General features: G+C 43.1%; 3 protein-coding genes across 10 annotated transcripts in view; all 3 read right to left on the reverse strand.

The window, feature by feature from the left end:
- The window catches only part of setd5 (SET domain containing 5), a 32,753-nt gene extending 30,141 nt beyond the window's left edge, over window positions 1-2,612 (reverse strand). For all 6 annotated transcript variants that reach the window (XM_035152193.2, XM_035152190.2, XM_035152189.2 and 3 more), the window contains exon 1: window positions 517-2,612. The gene's annotated coding sequence lies outside the window, so the exon portion shown is untranslated. The remainder of the gene's footprint in view (window positions 1-516) is intronic.
- A 151-nt stretch (window positions 2,613-2,763) lies between these two features.
- On the reverse strand, window positions 2,764-8,463 carry si:dkey-19e4.5 (UBA_like_SF and PTH2 domain-containing protein). The gene is made up of 7 exons (XM_035152195.1): window positions 8,235-8,463; window positions 7,376-7,489; window positions 6,659-6,730; window positions 6,474-6,548; window positions 5,969-6,066; window positions 4,281-4,395; window positions 2,764-4,159 (listed from the first exon to the last, which is right to left on the reverse strand). Exons 2-7 carry the CDS (start codon window positions 7,481-7,483, stop codon window positions 4,073-4,075), a joined length of 555 nt encoding a protein of 184 aa, XP_035008086.1. The 5' UTR covers window positions 7,484-7,489; window positions 8,235-8,463; the 3' UTR covers window positions 2,764-4,072.
- A 1,550-nt stretch (window positions 8,464-10,013) lies between these two features.
- Window positions 10,014-17,468, reverse strand: part of plxnb1b (plexin b1b) — a 97,286-nt gene continuing 89,831 nt past the window's right edge. For all 3 annotated transcript variants that reach the window (XM_035151879.2, XM_035151880.2, XM_035151877.2), the window contains 11 exons: window positions 17,179-17,325; window positions 16,863-17,028; window positions 16,231-16,334; window positions 16,028-16,112; window positions 15,496-15,662; window positions 15,050-15,210; window positions 13,617-13,764; window positions 13,422-13,486; window positions 12,845-12,920; window positions 12,626-12,700; window positions 10,014-12,445 (listed from right to left, as the gene is read on the reverse strand). In XM_035151879.2, coding sequence (XP_035007770.2) covers window positions 12,341-12,445; window positions 12,626-12,700; window positions 12,845-12,920; window positions 13,422-13,486; window positions 13,617-13,764; window positions 15,050-15,210; window positions 15,496-15,662; window positions 16,028-16,112; window positions 16,231-16,334; window positions 16,863-17,028; window positions 17,179-17,325 — 1,299 coding nt within the window. In that variant the 3' untranslated portion in view covers window positions 10,014-12,340. The remainder of the gene's footprint in view (window positions 12,446-12,625; window positions 12,701-12,844; window positions 12,921-13,421; window positions 13,487-13,616; window positions 13,765-15,049; window positions 15,211-15,495; window positions 15,663-16,027; window positions 16,113-16,230; window positions 16,335-16,862; window positions 17,029-17,178; window positions 17,326-17,468) is intronic.

Here is a 17,468-nt window from a genome sequence, read left to right on the forward strand (position 1 = left end):
AACTGAGGAGGAAAAAACTGAAGTGAGGGCAGCCCTTAAACACTTAACGTTGTACGAGCCAAAGCTCCTGAAAACTTGGAGGATTTGTGTTGAGAGCTTTGGAAACACGGTTGCTTGAAATAATGTGATAACGTTGGCCATTATAAAACCAGAAATGCGCTGGATTCCCAGACTAACAAGCTGGCTATCGAAAACAACACGAAGAGCTGACCAAAAACCATGGAGGATCAGTCCAGACACAGCCCACAGCCACCCTGCGAGGCACCGCACCGACACGGGGACCTTGTTAGCCAGGGGAGAGAGCCACTGGACACTGGGAAGATTGTGGGAGAAACCAGCTTGTTTCAAATAAACTTAGCTGGACGCAAAGTGGTCAGCTAGCTAAGTTGGTTAGCTCCATAGCTATGTTTGGCTGAGAGGAAACATGGTTGATTAGTTGCTGGTTGTTATATTTACGTTGCTGCCTCAGTGTATCGATGGTAGTATTTATAAGTATCACATATTTAAAGTACTCACCTAAAGAGGCATTCCAAAGGTGTCCAAACGACGTAAATTCATACACAGTAGCGAGTCATCAGAGTATCCCACCATCAAATCCAACCAGCCTAGTAGGCCTGTGCGCAGGCCTCGGAGTCTCCTGTATCCTTTGCCCTTAAAAGTAGCTCCCTCTCCAGGGGAAGGAAACAAACTTATTGGTGTCTCCCACGCTCAGGCGTAAAGTTAAATCCCCTGTCCTGTCCAGGTGCAGTGCATCCATTCAGTGTCTATGACAGGTCCTTGGTGGGTAAATCCATGTATTTTGGTGTGTAGTATATTTACTTAATGGGGTATATGCTGCTCTATGTGATCCAGGGCTCTGGTTCTGTCTCGGGTGCTCACATTCGCAGAGGCGCCCATCCCCCTCCGCACCGGCACCAACCGCGGGCTCCACTGAAACTGACACACAGCCACGCGACGGGGTTTCCCTGGCGACCGTGCAGGGGCTCTCTCGTTGGGCGGGCCTTGCTGCAAAGTCCAGCCTCTCGCCGGTGATTCGACAACAAGGCGTCAGTCCCTTTCGACGCGTGACACACACGCACCTCATTGGTTCATCTCAACGCCGATCATTTGATTTTTTTAGTTTTAGTTTGTCGTCACCCACGTAACAGGGGGCGGTGCCTGCCTGGAGAAGGGGAGCGAACCTCCAGCTCCTCGATGATGCGCGTGTACTCGGGTCCCGGTGGCGAACAGGGAGGAGTGCGGCAGCGAGTGGCTGCGCCCGGGAAACAATCTGAGCCCCTGCAGAGGATCTGTACCTTCACTGTGTCGGGAAACGCTCCTTATTTAGTTCAAAGGGCCATGGAATTAATTTGAATTCGTTAGCGGGATTATTGTTTTTGATTTGAGGGTTACATTCATCTGTTGAAGGAGCTTTGGTACCAGCACATAGGGAGAAGCGTTGGCCACATGGGCTCGGTGGGGCCCAGCTCCAGAGGCAGGGTTAGCCCGCCGGGTCAGCCCCACCTACCGGTGTGTCAGATGAGTGGCTCCGCCAGCCTCTGCTGAGGGGTGGATAGGGAAATTGACCCGAGCTCTTTGGTTGCGTCAACGTATAACTGGTCCCTCCTCCTCTTTGTACCGATATCAGTCTCTTCCCACACTGGCTCAAACTAAAAGTAGAGACAGACACAAGGAAAGATGTCCCCACCAGCACCAGCAGCGGGTCAGTAAAACGAACGCACCGTGGGAGCTTCACCAGCGGAAGCGTGGAAATAATGATAAGCGCCACCTCGCTGTGAGATGTTAGCATCTACAAGGCAGAAACCTGATCACTTCTTGTTGAGTGTTGTCATAAGCCTCCGCACACACTGACTCCACAGACAGAGACGCCATCTCCCCACAGATAATAGTAAATAAAGAACCCATCTGATAAAAGGGCTGAAATATATTTATCAACAGAAAAGAGCGACGAGATTGGTTTCCCGTCATGTCATGAGACCTGAGGGGAGCCCTGTGATTGGCTGTGGCGTTAAACGCCAACGTCATTTGTTGCAGAGGTCTGACGAGCGACAGGAAGAGACACCGGGATAATAAAAATATTACATTGCGGCTGCGGAGCTTACATAATAACATTAGGAGTGGGCACGAACAGTAAACTTCGTTATGATACGTGTGTATTAGACGAAAATAAGGTATAGGGCTGTGGTACGAATGTACTATGAGCGTCTTCAGTTTATTTGGAATAAGCAGCACATCTGCAGGCGTTCTCGTAACGTGCACTACACACTTAACACACCATTTAAACTATAGTGACGAATTAATATTGCAGCAAATGGTCTGATATACCAAAGACCACTTTGCCATGAACTGAAAATAAAGATGTCTATTTAATCCTTAACGGAAATAAAATGTCGTGTATAAAAGCAAACATCTCGCTGTAAGTGAATCGACATATCTTTATTTTTAACGTTAGGTATATTGTAACCCAGTGGATTTGACTTTTTCTTAAAATAGAGAATCCGCTTCCTCGTCCCTCCCTGCTCCCTCCTGCGTGTCGCCTGTGTAATAAACACGACCACCACATTGATTTCCTTTAGCCCCCCCCACCCCCGCCGGCTGCCATGCTGACCAGTAACCATGCAGTTCTCCACAATGCTGCCTTTGTTACTGCAGTGAAACAGCAGTGTCATATCACCAGTCCAAACCCAGCTCTGCTGCAACATGGCTGAGTTTGACCCTCCCCCACACCACCGTCAGTACACACGACTACACACTGCTCCTTACTTCATCTGGAGGCGTTTTAATTCTCTCCACAGTCTGAAAGCACTCACACAAACGACTGCATGACACAAGAGGTATCAAAGTGTGGACATATTAGTGAATGTCGGTTTAAATATACACTTCATACTGCATGCACGTCACAGCCAAGGCGTGTGTTACAAATAAAATCCTTGACAGTGGGCTAAGCATTCTGGGAGTGGCAGCTCATGCCCACAGATATTTGTCAGTGAGAACAAAAGACACAGCAGATCACGCATTCCTTGTGTATTCAGATTATAAGTGTGTGAGACTATTCACCAAGTCTGTAACAATTGTCATCCACATGATCATTTGCATTTTCTCAAGCTGTAAGTTGATCAAATTCGTTATTGTAACTTATCCACCACAGGCTGTCAGAGTGCATAAAGTTGGGCCCAGCTCAGGCCTCCACTATATTTTGGACATTTTGGTTGGCCTGGAACATCCCACCATCAAATTCTACCAATTTAAATTCTTATTTTGGACATTTTTTCTTTTGCACAAAGGGGAAAAAAAACAACAACAAAGTCCAGTAATTGTGCACACCACACATTATACAGTATAGGGCTCTAACATGGGTATGCATATAAAATAGTAATTTATCAATAATAAGTCATGTTACTGAGTCTATAGCACAAGGATCTTTGGGAGAACAGTTGCATACAGACACAAAATCATTGAAATGTCAAAAATGAGTGTTCACATGTTATTGGTTAATACATCACCCTTCATTCAGGAATAGTGATACAACAGTCACATACTACATCTGCTATGGGTTTCATTCTAATTACATTATGTCTTAGTGTACAATACATGGCCCATTCAAGAAGCAGAACTATTATATTGGTTAACCAACTAAACTACTTGATTTGACTTTGCCATATCTGAAACTGGACAACAGACTAGATGTGTTTGAAAAATGATTAAGATTCTAATAAGACTCTATGTGGGCGGCCTGTGTAGAAAAGGGAAAGGTCAGAACAGAAAGACGTTTTAACTGCCTTCATCTTGTTCCCTTGTGAGGAACCCATCTCTCTCTCTCCTCCTGCTCTCAATGGCCGACTGAGCGGCTCAGACAAAGAATGAAAGGGAAACAAATGGCCGAGAGTGTTTGTTTTCTGGTGTTAGGGTATGTCTTGTTCCCTTGTTCTTTAGGTCTGTATTTTTTTTTGTTTTTTTAAAGGTTGTTACACTCTTGCATGCCAAGACTTCCCGTTGCTGGGAAATTCTGCCCCCTGCTGGCTGCACTGTGGCACTGCAGAGACAATCCTCCCCCACTGTGGGTTTGAGCCTCTCAGAGTATCTTCAGGCTCCCAGTGACATTGTTCACCATCTCCTCCTCGCCCATGATGGCCAGAACAGTGCGGGACCCAGCCTCCACCTGCCAGAAACAGGAGGGATTGATTTTTTATTTTCACACATTCACACCAAGGCGCTGTGCAATGAGGACAAAATCAATGATAATTCTGTCCACAAGACTGGAAAAGGCATGTTTCCCTCACCTGAGTGAGCCCTGCATCTTGGACCAGGTAAGTGGGCAGGCTGAGGCTCATGGCCAGGGCCTGCAGCTCCAGTAGATGAGCCACGTTGGTGCCCTGGAGTACCACCTTCTTGGCTCTGTGTCAACACCATGACACCATTTATAAATTAAGATTACATTTCATTATCCAGCTATATTATTAAAACATTCACCAAACACTATTCTGAACACCTGATTATTCATGCAATCATACAATCAGCCAATCATATGACAGCAGTGCAGTGTAAAAGGCCCTGCTCCAGATACAGGTCAGGAGCTTCAGTTAAACAGAGATTTTTACTGTAAAATTAAAAATTATTATTATTATTAAAAATAATTCAACTATCAAAATGATATTTGTCAATTTTGACTAAGCTGTTGACCGCTGCAGTAGTTTATCTGAGGATGTAGAAGAAGACATGTTCAACTTGGTCCTCAGACATTAAAGGCACACTCTGCACGCTAAAAATGTACATTATCTCTGTAGTGTAGCTCAACACTGGAGTTCCTTTGAGTTGCTTTATTCACTAACTTACTGTCGTCATTAGCTAGCCAAGATAACCTCTCTAAAGTTTGTCACCTGGGGCCACTGTCTGTTTTAACCCATTCATGTCCATACAGAAACCAAAACATCTTTCCTCAGCCGTTGATTTTACAGTAATAGCTGCTAAGACCTTAAAGCAGTGCTTCATTTGTACATCAGGAGGTCCCAGAGGACAGAGAGTGGGCATGTCAGGGGAGAGAAGTAGTCATTGAAATCAGTGCCTGGGGCACAGTGGACACCTTCTTTGTGCTAGATGTAAAAATTAAACAGGACTTTCATCACAAACAAAGCATTTTTTTTATTTACATTTAATAATTGGAGTTTCTATAATAACCTGTTTGTCTTCATTGTGTCTTTAGGGAGAACATTGAATCAACAAATTACCTTTTATGTTGTCTTTAATAAAATAACGAGTGATGTAATTATTAGAACTCCTAAGATATGTTGCTTGATCCAGTTGAAGGCACAGTGCACATGAACATGTGTTCACATGATCAGGGTGGTACCACCTCTGACTCACCTCAAATCAAGGAAAACCCCTGGACTGAGTTTTACTCAAAATGGAGCAAAGAACCAAACATCCTCCAGTGAGCAGCTGTTCTGTGAGGGTGTGACAGAAGCACCTTGTTGTTGAGAGGTCTGAGGTGAATATTCTGACTGGTTGGAGTACAAGTATGGTGTTCCTAATTTAGAGTGGTGAGTGTATATCAAAATGTATTTGTGGGATCAGCAGTTTCAGCTACTGAGTAATTCTAAAAACCAAACTGACAGAGCCTACAATAATGGCAGAACACAGACACATGGAAAAGCAAGACATTAAAAAGCAGCAACACAGCTCTATCCTGACATAGATGAAGGAAATGCAAATTTTAATTTAAGAGACGTAAATAGTGTTCAAGCAAACCTCAAAAATAAAGAAATTATTACTGTTAATTGGTTTCAATTTGCTAACTTGTTTTTGAAATTTTCCTTTAATTGTGTTAAGTGGAATTAACAAAAGACTTACCTAACCTCTAAAATTGTGCAGATTCAGTGTCATGAATGAAATTCATTTAGCCAATTAAGCCACATCAAAATGAAAGTGGTTGTATACAAGATACATCATTTATGCACTTCTACCAACGTACCCACTGTGGTCCCACTTCCAGGCCATCTCCCTCCAGCTGTTCTTCTCCTGTAGAGCCTGGTACAACCCTACAGCACCGTGGCCTACCTGGGCTGCCACCTGCACAGAAAAACAAAACAAACAGTTTCAGTGCAAATGATATGAACATAATAATCCAGGGCTCTGAAGAGAAAGAGTACAGAAACTGCTAAGTGATAATTATTGGAAGGACCTGGAAAATTCCAGACTAATTCAAATTAAAGACAGGGCTTGTGAAATAACAGAGCACATTGCAGTTTTACGTCTCAGTAAAACCAGAGATAGGTATAATTAAATGTGAGGGTAAGACCTTAAAATGTGAGGGTTTAACCTTTAAAAGCTAAAAGACCTAGAAAGGTTACACCTCTTCTTTTGTGAGTTGAACAGGAAACCGCTACTGCTAAAGAATTGGGAAACACTTTCTTCAAGATAGATCATGTATGTGAGCACACTACATACAGGGTCCACACTGGCCCCAGTGGACTAACCTTCCCAACACCCATGGCAAGGTCCATGTTCACCACAAACACCATCTTGAACATGAGGTCGTCATCTCCCTCCTCCTGTAGGTCACAACAGACAAAGGAGAAACTGAGATTTGGTTTTGGACAAACTCCACAAGGTCTAATGTACCAAGGTGTACCTGTGGGGACTAAGGCTAGCTTATGGGCACCTCATTCTCCAGCTTGTTGAAGTAGTACATGGCCGCCTCTTCGGCAGACACGTTCCGAGTGTGCAGGAGGGCCTGAAGTCATGAAAAACAACAACAAAAGGTCAGGGAACAAAGCTGCTGATAATGGTAACGCCTGCTATAATTATGGCAGAGAAATAATTATTTCACTCACACTGCTCAATTAATATCCAATTATTATTTGGGATATTTTGTTACTGGTACCTGTAAGATGCTGGATGTGACCACAATAATTCAAGTCCTTATTCTGAATATCAATGAAATACCTAGAAAAACTCGGATTTGATTCTGCAGTGGTATGAATATGAAAGAGCTGAAGCCATATTACAAATACTTTCGCCATCACCAAAACTTTTAACAGCTCTAAGTACGCTATTACAAATAATTTAATATAAATATAATGAGGTAATAATCTCCACGTAGCAGTGGTGAATTAGATAATTTGCATCTTCACATTACATAGCATGGATCACTGCAGTGACTTAATGTGTTATTGACAGAATGAATGAATGGAGCTAGAGTTGTGATTTGGTGACAAACATGATCAAGATTCCATTAAATCAGCATTTTACTGATGAGATTTGGCTGATGATATTTACATTTTTTTTTACATTCCAGTATTTTTAACCACCCAGCCAGTTATACCACAGCTTTGAGGAACATGTAAGCACCCTGCTCTGAGTGTGTGCGCTGTCTCACCTGTTTGGCTGCCTCCTCTGGGATGTCCAGCTCCCGCAGCTGCTGCAGAAACACAGGGTTGACATCCTGAGACTCCGAGCCTGGGCCTGACTGCTCTGATGGCTCCATTCTTCACTGGAAAACAGAGACAAACGCTGAACATCCTGTGCAGCACTGATCCTCAGGAAACAGGGCACAACAGATGAAATAAGCTACTTCACAGGCAGCCACCAGGCCCCTGGAAGCAGATCTGATGAAAAGATGAATAGTTTATTAGCACAATCATGACAAGCAAATAGAATAAACCGAGATGAACATAGAGCTTTGAACAGCATTAGTTAAAGGTGGACTTGGACACAAATGACCTGTATCGATGGACAGTGTGTTCTCATCCAACATTGTGGTGTCATGTGGGAACCCAGTGAACGTACTTCACCAACAAGGCCTCGTCCTAAATTGAATGAAGTGTGACTTGACGTTATGCGACACGTGAATATGATGTTAGCTTAAAATAACAACATCCTAGTCATGAGTTAACGGTGGCTGTCAAAAGACAAAGTGCAGCTGGCCAGTTCTACGCAGGTGACAGCTGTTAGCTTCCCAAATACGTTGCACGCCTTTTAACCAACGAAAACAATGCTGCTAACGCTAGGAAAGACGCTGTGGTTTAAACCGCTGGGCCATTTCAGTGCGGATACTTGTTATTTCCCACTGGCATGTTGAGCATAGCTGTTTACTCAACACTTCATTCAGGCAGCCTTTCTTGCCAGACAGATGTGGTTAGAAAAAACTAGCTACCGTTAGCATTAGCGGCTCCAAGCTAACTGGACTAGCTCCAGCCTGCAGTGGTGTTTTGCCGTACATCGCTGAGTTAGCTTACCTGTCCTGCGCAGCTAGCTCGATAGAAAGAACAACGGTGCCTTCCCCTCGGTGTGTGGACGGAGACGCGTGCGTGTGGACGTGCAGTTACATTCAGTGGGATTCCCGTCGAGTACGGACAGCAGCCTTACGCCATTTGGACCCAGTGTGTTTGTTGGCACTGCCGCGCGCCGCCTCTTGTCGTGCGGGTGTATCAGATCCTCTGCTCATATCAATTCTGTGCTGATTATATGCGCGTTCACGCGGGGGCAATGGCGGCTATTGAAAACAGACATATTTATTATAACCTCATAATTATTTGTAGATTTGAATACCCGTCAGCCAAGATGGGGATTCATTATTAAGATGGAGATGCACTGAACGTGTAGGTCAGGTGCTTGAGGTGGCTCCTAACTGAGTGAGGGAACTAGTAAAATAAAGGTGGCGTCAGTTTAAATGTAAGATTGTAACTTTACTGAGTCTTCAAAGGTTCAGTGTTAAAGGTTTAGGTGGAAGGGATCTATTGGCAGAAATAGAATATGAAAAAATCCGATTAATGTTTTCACTAGTGTTTCATCTAAATTGTAGATGTTTTCTTTACCCTAAAATGAGCCCTTTACATTTTTAATACTCTATATTTACATGCAGAGCAGGTCCTCTCTAAGGAGACAGTTTTATTTTTTTTAACAGTAGCCCAGACTGGACAAACTTAAAACCTTTTGAATTTTTATGACAACAGAAGGCAACCACAGGTTCTCTCTCATGTTTGGAAGGGGAGGGTGAGGTGAGGGGTATTCAGCTGCATCATGCAACTTCACCACTAGATGTCACTAAATTTTACACACAGAACCTTTAAGCACTAAAACTGTGCCTTAGTGGGGAGGAATTTTCCTGATTTAGACCTGGGCAGACATGCACCAAACTCCAAATAATGCAAATAAACACAAATGTCCAGTCTTTCTCTGGAGTGGCACGCCACCCAGTGTTGATGACGTCTCTAACATGGTTGTGGATGCATGAGTGGAGAGTCTCCTGCTGCGTTGTTCACGTGTGAAAGACAAACTCAGGAGAAAGTCCAGACCTAATTCTGCGGACAACCTCCGGATTTCATGTCTGAAAACAGCTTTAGCTCCATTGCTTTGTGCAAAGCTACAAATCATTGAACACATTTAGAAAATTGTTCCATTGTGTCCTTTGAAAAAGCTTAGAAAATAAATAAAATCTAAAATTGTGATATTTATTGTTAGTAAGTTTTTTTTTAAAGACCAATTACAGGAAAGGGTCACTTAAAGGGCAAATCTGATTTCAGCTAGGGCCTGTGCCCCCCTGACCACTTGTCTCTTCCCTCACAGCTCATGAATCCTTCTGCACGTTTCCTTGACCTCATGATATTTCCACTGAAGTCAAGATTTGTTTAGGAAAAGAGGTATTCTTTTCGACCTTTCGAACGCAGCCTTGCTCTCAGCAGCATTGTGAAAAGCTCTTTGGAGGAACCTCTTTGTTAGGAACTTTTGGTGTCATTTTGTATTAAGATAAGATGTTTTGAGAATACGGCCTAAGGCACTGACTCAGTCGACCCTACTGATGAGTGTACATCTCAGTGTCCTGACTGCTATCTTAACCTCAGGCCCATGAACATGCATGTAACTAGATAATCCGGCCCCAGGCAAATTACACCAGTGGCATCCTGTCCTTTATTACGGCTGGGACCACAGCTGTTACCTTCCTGTGTTTTAGTTACACATGTGAATATCTTTTGTGCATTGACAGGTTTTTGAAATGGAAAAACAAACCTCACACATCATTTTAAGAATACTTTATTACATCAGCATATGTGAGAATTTGAACCCTTTCTTATTAAACATGTTAAATCGCTACAGTTACATTTGAAATCAGAATGATATTAACACACACAATAAGAAATATCCTTAAAGCGGCTCCCTGTAGAGCCTCCTCTACATTGCCAAGTTTTTACAACCTAATAACAGTTAAGAGTTTTCCCTCAGGCCGATTTGTCTGTATCATCACTGAGCTCTCAGTCCCATCTGAGCTGACAGCATGTGACACAGCAAACCATCTGTTCATTTGAATCATCAGCTTGTGTAGTGACAAACCTACGGGCTACATTCTGACACGCTGCTCCAAGACCTGGGAATGACACACTCAGTGGACGCACATCACTGATGAGCAGGGCAGGCTCTCAAACCGTAACACTGTGGAGTCGGTGACTGAACTTCACGTCTTTAGCTCTGATTTAAGTATTGATGACCATGAATATTATAGTTGGCACTGTATTTAGTCCGACTCAGTCTTGTCTTCTTATAAATATTGTGTAGTTTAACTCTTGAGCAGCTGTTTGTGTTCAGTCAACTTCCAACTATCTAAAATCTGAAACCAGCATCAGATCTGTACCTTCGCTGTGTTAAAGTCAGTCTCCCAGTCGACATAGATTTCTTCTTGCTGAGCCCAGTCAGTAATCTCTGTGACTCCGAACCAAAACAAATGAAGCACCACCCCCGACCATACAGGGTAGTTAGGAAACACTTTTAAAAAGGGAAACCGTATCAGTCTGTGTCATTTAAATAAAAACAAACATCAGCAAACATCAGCTTGTATGAAAAGTCTCTGTGCTCCAAGCGAGAAGCAGAACAGTGTGACGATGTCAAGTTCACCTACTGAACCAGTAGCAGTAGAATCAATACATAACCTGGAACAAGTTGACGTAACAAAATGCCATACAGACGTGAAGCAGTGCCACCTTGTGTTCAATACAAGAATTGTATACCAACCATAATGCCAATAACAAAATAAAAGACATGTACCACTGCCTCAGCTTGAAGAACAAGGTGAACCATGATTTAAGACACTGTTCAAATCCTAAAAGGAATGTTAAAAAAATGTACAAAATCGAAAAATACACAATAAAATACTACAGCACGCACTAGGACTCCACTTCATAATATGAGTTTCTTTTATGGAAGGATTTCTGTTTTTCCACTAACATCTTTCCAGTGACTTGTACATTATACACACACCCACTTGAATAAGTCGAAAAGCGCGGAGAAAAAAAAAAAGAGTAAAGTGTCACTCTGGTTTTAAGTACCTTAAAATGCCCCGACAAGCAGGTTCTGACTCGCAATCTTTACAAAGGCAGAAAAATAATGAACTAGAAATGTCTGAAATGTCTGTGTTTCTGTGTGCGTGCGTACCGCTCCAAATGAGATGTCCAGCAGGTGCTGCTGTATATGTGTACGAGGACAGATGTGAACAGTGCTGCTGCACTGGTGGTTTCAGCTGGATGTTTGGTACATAGTGTTTTTCTTGGGGTTTTAACATCAAAGAAATGAGGGCAAATGTAATGCAGCGCAGCAGGCGAGGTAGAGAGTGGCAGGATTCCTTCTTAAAACATGTGAAACTGGTGACTTCTAGATCAGTTCGCTGCATTTTCAAAATACTGCTCCCTGTATCATCCAAAATATCACAACCACTGACTTCAATATTTTGTACGAAGAGCCACAAATGCAAGATGTAGACTGACAACCAGGGCAACATGGACAACGCATACTCATGCACGCACGCACGCACACACAGATTTGTGATCATACAGCAGTGAAAAGCACACAAGGCTTAAAAAAAAGGTACCTCTTGGTGAAATTTACTACAGAGGGGAAAACATTGACGTCAAATCCCTGTTTCATTTCAGATCACCTCAGCTGCTTTCTTTTACATGAGCTGCTGTCGAAGACAACAGCGTCAAGTCCAGCATTTTTTCTACTAATCCAAACTTCTCCTCATATTCAACACGGCAGCAGGCTTGACTGGTGTCTCCTCGTCCAGGTTTGTTCAGTGTCTACGTGCTGTTTTGTTTCTTCAGTCTCTGGACTGCACAGATGCATCCTCAATGACAAGAGGACAAACGGTGCTGGGACATGAACTTTAATGCCAACTAAAATCTTCTGATCTGAAAAAAAGTTTCTTTAAATTAAAAAAATACCTAAAAGCCCCTCACTCATTTGTCCGTCGCTCTCCTGCTTCTCAGTTCAACCTGCAGACTGCAGGTTTCTTAATTTTGCCTCCCACACTCCCACCCCACTCTGTTTGCTGCCACACCAGTGGGCGTCTCCTCTGTCACAAGTCAGTGACCTTGTTCTCCACCGCAGCAGCGATCTGCTGCAGCCTGTAGCCGAGCTGCATCTTCTGGGCCGTGGGGTCCTCCTCCAGCGCTGTGATGATCTGGTGAGAAGACGACGAGTCGGTGGATGAAAGGAGAGAGAGGTAAAGAGAGGAAAAGGTTGAGATGTAAATGATAAACAAAAAAGTACTATTCCTGTAAACTCAAATATATACAACACCAGAATCCTCCCAAGTCTTCTGTTTTTCTCCAGGCACAGAAGGGGAGAGTGATTAACACACCTGGTCATAGTATTTGTTTATATACTTGTAGAGCTCGTGCAGGGCGACCAGGTAATTCAGCTCTCCAGAGTAGTTCTGAAACACAAAGCGATCAGGTTAGATGTAACATTGCGTCTTTGTGTGTGTGTGTGTGTGTGTGTGTGTGTGTGTGTGTGTGTGTGTGTGTGTGTGTGTGTGTGTGTGTGTGTGTGTGTGTGTGTAAGCTGTGGCTGCACTCACCCTGGACAGTTCAGCAAGAGCAGAGTTCATCTCCTGGTCACTGGCTGAGATGGTCTGTCTGATGTCAGCATAGTACCTGCAAGACAGAACATCATACACAACAATTTATCAGAATCAGGTGTATTTGGCCGTGTGAGTTTGCACAGACAAAGACTTTGGTTCTGGCCGATGGGAACGCTCTACTTGTACAGATAATATATAAACAATGTTCATATACTGAGATTTAGATGACTTTTTACACTTTAAAATACTAGAACAGTGCCCGTTCTAAACCTGCCTGTTTGTAATGGGCTGTTTGCTTGGCTGGTTTCAGCTTTCTTTCTGAAACGGTAAAAGTGAACTGCAGTATTTTTGAGCCACGGCATGTAAAGACCTGCTGCAGGACTCTGTCCACAGAACCCTCAAGCTGCTCCACTGCTGCTGCACAAAGAGCTGTTCACCTGTTTATTCAAAGCTAGGTTAAGCTTGACTTGGTATGCAGAACCTAAACTGAAAATTAGAAGATAGATTTTGCTCTTAAAATCTATCGTGTTGTCTGAGGAGCAGGAGATCAGGGTTTAAATAAGGCTGAACCCACCTTTCTACCATCTGCTTGTATCGGGGGATGTCTCTGGCATACAGCAGCTTGTTGATTGGCGAGTCCTGTATTTCAAACAAAAGGAACGAGAAGCAAATACTAGTTAGAACGTATCCAAATGTTTATAATAAGTCATAATTAAAATCTGTATTATGTGATAGCTTCTTTATGCTCCCTCCCCACAATCCTCCTCACCCGTCCTAGTTTGTGCTCAGCGATGGTGCAGGAGTCCATGAATGTCTGAGAGATGACAGAGAGCACAGCGTCCACATGGTCCGACGCCTGGACGTCAAAGATAAACTGAGGGTTCTTCACAATGTTGATCCAGAAGCGCAGAGGCAGACTGAAGAAACAGCAGATATTAATATCACACCTCTCCATTATCACATTATTTGCAGAGGAACAGTTAGTTTGAAGATTTTCAGTCATGACTTAAAGAACATCAGGGCACAGGGCTTCTAATTGCCTCAGAAAACAGGCTTGACTCTATACTCGTCCTGTTGGATCCTTATTCCTGTTCAGACCTGGTATTAACGTCTGTACTGAGAAATCCAATCACAAGTGCACAGTGCGAAGCTCGTCTGTTCACATCTCGCATTACAATACATCCTGAATGTGTCTCCTGTGACCACTTGTAATCACATCTCATTTACCCATTCTATATGCAAATAATAAAGTACGTAATTTGTGTTCCAGAAGACCAAATTATTTCGTTTTACCCTGTCTGAGTTTACAGATGTTAATGTTTGTGAGTGTGTGTGTGTGTGTGTGTGTGTTTGTTTAAGTGTTGTTGTGGGCATGAGTGAGAGAGGCTGCAGGATAGAAAGAGAGCGAGAGTGAAGAAAGACTTCCAAAAAAGGTTCAGTGTCAAAGATTTAGTGGTGGAGTTTCATGTTGCAGCTGAATACCCCCCACCTCACCCTCCCCTTCCAAACATGAAAGAGAACCTGTGGTAGCCTTCATTTGTCATAAAAACTCAAAAGGTGTTTAGTTTGTCCAGTTTGAAGTACTGTAAAAAACATGGCAGCCTCCATAGAGAGGACCTGCTCCTGATGTAAATATAAAGCATTTAAATATAAATAACCATTCTAGGGTAAATAAAACAACAATTTGTACAACTAAGACGAAACACACTAGTGAAAACATCCTGAGAGGAGGACAACAGAGGGCGTTTTGAGTTGAATTTTAATGTTGGGGCTTACAGACTCTTGGATGACACCACAGGAGCAGTATGGAGGTATTTTCTGTTTTTTATTAACGTTTGAAGAATCGATCACCGGTTACTTCAATGTATTGGATTTGGCTGCAACGCTGTTTACCCCTGAAACTCAAACACTTCACCCCCCCTTCCATTTTCATTTTTGGGTGAACAATCCCTTTAAGATATCATGTTCAAGAAAAACATTAACATACTTTGTGAGGCCACCAGGACCTTAGGCTACCAAAATCTAATCAGTCCATCTTTGAGTACAAGTGAATGTTTGTGCCAAATTTGAATACATTTCCTCAAGGCAAGAGATATCCTGTTCATGAGAATGGGACGGATGAACAGACAACCTGAAAACATAATCACATTCACAATTCACTGTCCTACTTGACTTTTTATGTGACAACAAGGCTCTCTGTACCTGTTGGTCTTCCAAATGTGGATTGTCTCTGGGTCAGAGATGCCATGATGTCCTGCCTGGTCGTCCAGCAGGTCAAAGAAGTATTTGACAGCCAGCGGGACAGGACGGCTGGTGCTGAGGATCACTGTGAACAGGTCGTCTACAAACTTCTGCAATGTGCCCTGAAGGAGTAAGAGGAGAGGTTTTTTTTTTATTGTACTGTGCAATAATGTTCACATCTATTTATTCATCTGTTCCTCACACTCCAGTGTAATCATGAATATGTCACATTCACTCACTCACACTGGTCACATGTTAAACAACAACCACTGAGGACATTGTGAAGAAGTTCCGCTTCTAGTGTCATTCACTGGTGAGATGAGATCTTTTGTGGCCTGTGGTCAACATGTATGTATATGAAGAAACTTGTGTGCATGTTTTTGTGTTAGGCGCGTGTGTGTGTGTACCTTCATGGACAGCAGGCGGGTCAGGTAGATCTCAGGGATGGCCTTGGCCCTCTCCCTCTCCCTCAGGCTGCCTCTGCGGTGTTTGGGCAACTCTGGCTCTTCACTGGCTTTCACCAGATGCCACAGCCGTACTCCACCCTCATCTGCATCCTCCAGCATCGGCGTTTCTGCACAGATCAATGTTTTTCAATCTTTATATGCTAAGATTTACTGAGCATGTATGTCAGATATACAGAAAGTTCATTGACTTCAATGAGAATTTAAAGGGATTCACTTTTTACAGAATCACAGTTAATTGTTTGAATGATTTGAGGGGATAAAACAATCCTGTTTACATCCAGATTAAAACTCCAGGATGCATGAGTGAGAGAGACCGCGTTCAATAACTTATGATGCCCATTTCAACATTGTACGTTCTTCAGCAGGCTATCATCAGAAAGGTGGGTTATGTTTGGAGTTGAGTTAAAGCACAAAAGCATTTCTAGTTGAACTATATAAGTTATTGCAGAAAACAGTTCTCATATAAACTTACTCTCTCCTGCTACATAGTCATGGTTGTCATGGTGAATGTGTTTATTGTGGCGAGGGACCAGTGCTACTGTTGACCCGTCTGGGACCTGATGAACGACAAGAGATGTACAGTTAGTAAGACAGATCTAAAGGCACTTTTTTTTTTATACAAGTGTCTGCATTTTCTATTCAGAGGAAGTGTATACAGGAATTATGCCCTCTGACCTTGTAGTGCTGCAGTGTGTTCAGGCGCTTCCAGTTGCCCTGAACCACAGACGTCAAGTCCTCGTCTGAAAGGATGAGATGACCGGCTACACCAGACCGCCACTCTGAAACAGACAACAGATGCACCACCACAACTCTGTGAGTGTGTCAGAGTGACTAAATTTGGACATAAAGGTGTTTTGCAGTGTTAATTCCAGTGCAGTGGAAGACAAACTACATTATAAAACCTCCCTGTATTTACTTTTGTCTTGCTGAAGGGGGCACTGCAGCTCAATTAATGTTAAAAAAAGCCCTGTAGGTTAATGTACAGAATTTCTCTCACTTCACTTCACACAAAAATACTTTCATGGATTTTATGGTATACACATTATCATCTGCCACTCACAATTAACATAATGGCAAACAACAAAACTATTTGATGCCCTCGCTTAATGTGGGAACATGGGAGGTTTGTGTTAATCATCCACTCGGGGATTAGACTGACGACTAAAATTCCTAACCTGGTTCAAATATACACTTAAATAATGTAAGTAATATAATATATAACATAGGTCTGGTCGTTTTTAAACATTTTAATGTGGAGAAGTTAAACATTCTATCTAAAAACCAATGTGGTGTGACTGGATTCTCACCCAGGTCCAGAGAGTCGGCATGGGGTCGGTTGGAGAAGGAGGTGCCCTTGAAAACCTGATCCAGCAGCTTCTCCTTCACCTGTGTGATGGTATCACAGTCCAGCACTTTGGAAGGCAGCGGCTGGTTCTCATTCACACTTCCACCCTGCACTAACACGTTCAGAGTCTGCAAAAGATGAGCAGAGGTGGTGTGAGAATGTTAGACAGGAGTGCTGCAGAAAACAGAAATACAACTTTCTGAAGGTCTCAGTTGATGTCTGAGATTCCTAAATTAGACAAAAAGGCAAATTTCATCTGAAGTCAGAGTTCTGCTCACCAGGGTCTTGTACTCCACATCCTCTCGCAGCAGCCGGTTGTCATTGAGAGTGTACTTGGCCTTGCCTGTTACAGCGTCCACTGGTCCTTTATCTACCTGGTGCTTTATGGCCCTGAACAACATGTAGAGAGACTCTCCTGCTGAGTCCTGAACACGCACACAAACACAAACCCACAGACACACGCACAATTAGTACTGACCAAACTCACACTTCAGGAGAGAATGAAGGGCTCCAATGACAAGGATGCTCTTTTACACCCTTTAAATTAGTCACTTGCAACTTTGTGCTC

Source organism: Hippoglossus stenolepis, chromosome 3 (assembly GCF_022539355.2).
Source record: "Hippoglossus stenolepis isolate QCI-W04-F060 chromosome 3, HSTE1.2, whole genome shotgun sequence".
Classification (NCBI taxonomy): Eukaryota; Metazoa; Chordata; class Actinopteri; order Pleuronectiformes; family Pleuronectidae; genus Hippoglossus; species Hippoglossus stenolepis.

What these genes read in the sequence shown, in the direction of transcription:
- si:dkey-19e4.5 (XM_035152195.1), bottom strand. Translation starts at nt 7,483, where the DNA reads ATGGAGCCATCAGAGCAGTCAGGCCCAGGCTCGGAGTCTCAGGATGTC. An exon ending in TCAACAAGCTGGAGAATGAG is followed by an intron (nt 6,549 to 6,658) that starts GTGCCCATAAGC and finishes TGTGACCTACAG; the next exon opens with GAGGAGGGAGATGACGACCT. An exon ending in TTGCCATGGGTGTTGGGAAG is followed by an intron (nt 6,067 to 6,473) that starts GTTAGTCCACTG and finishes TTTTCTGTGCAG; the next exon opens with GTGGCAGCCCAGGTAGGCCA.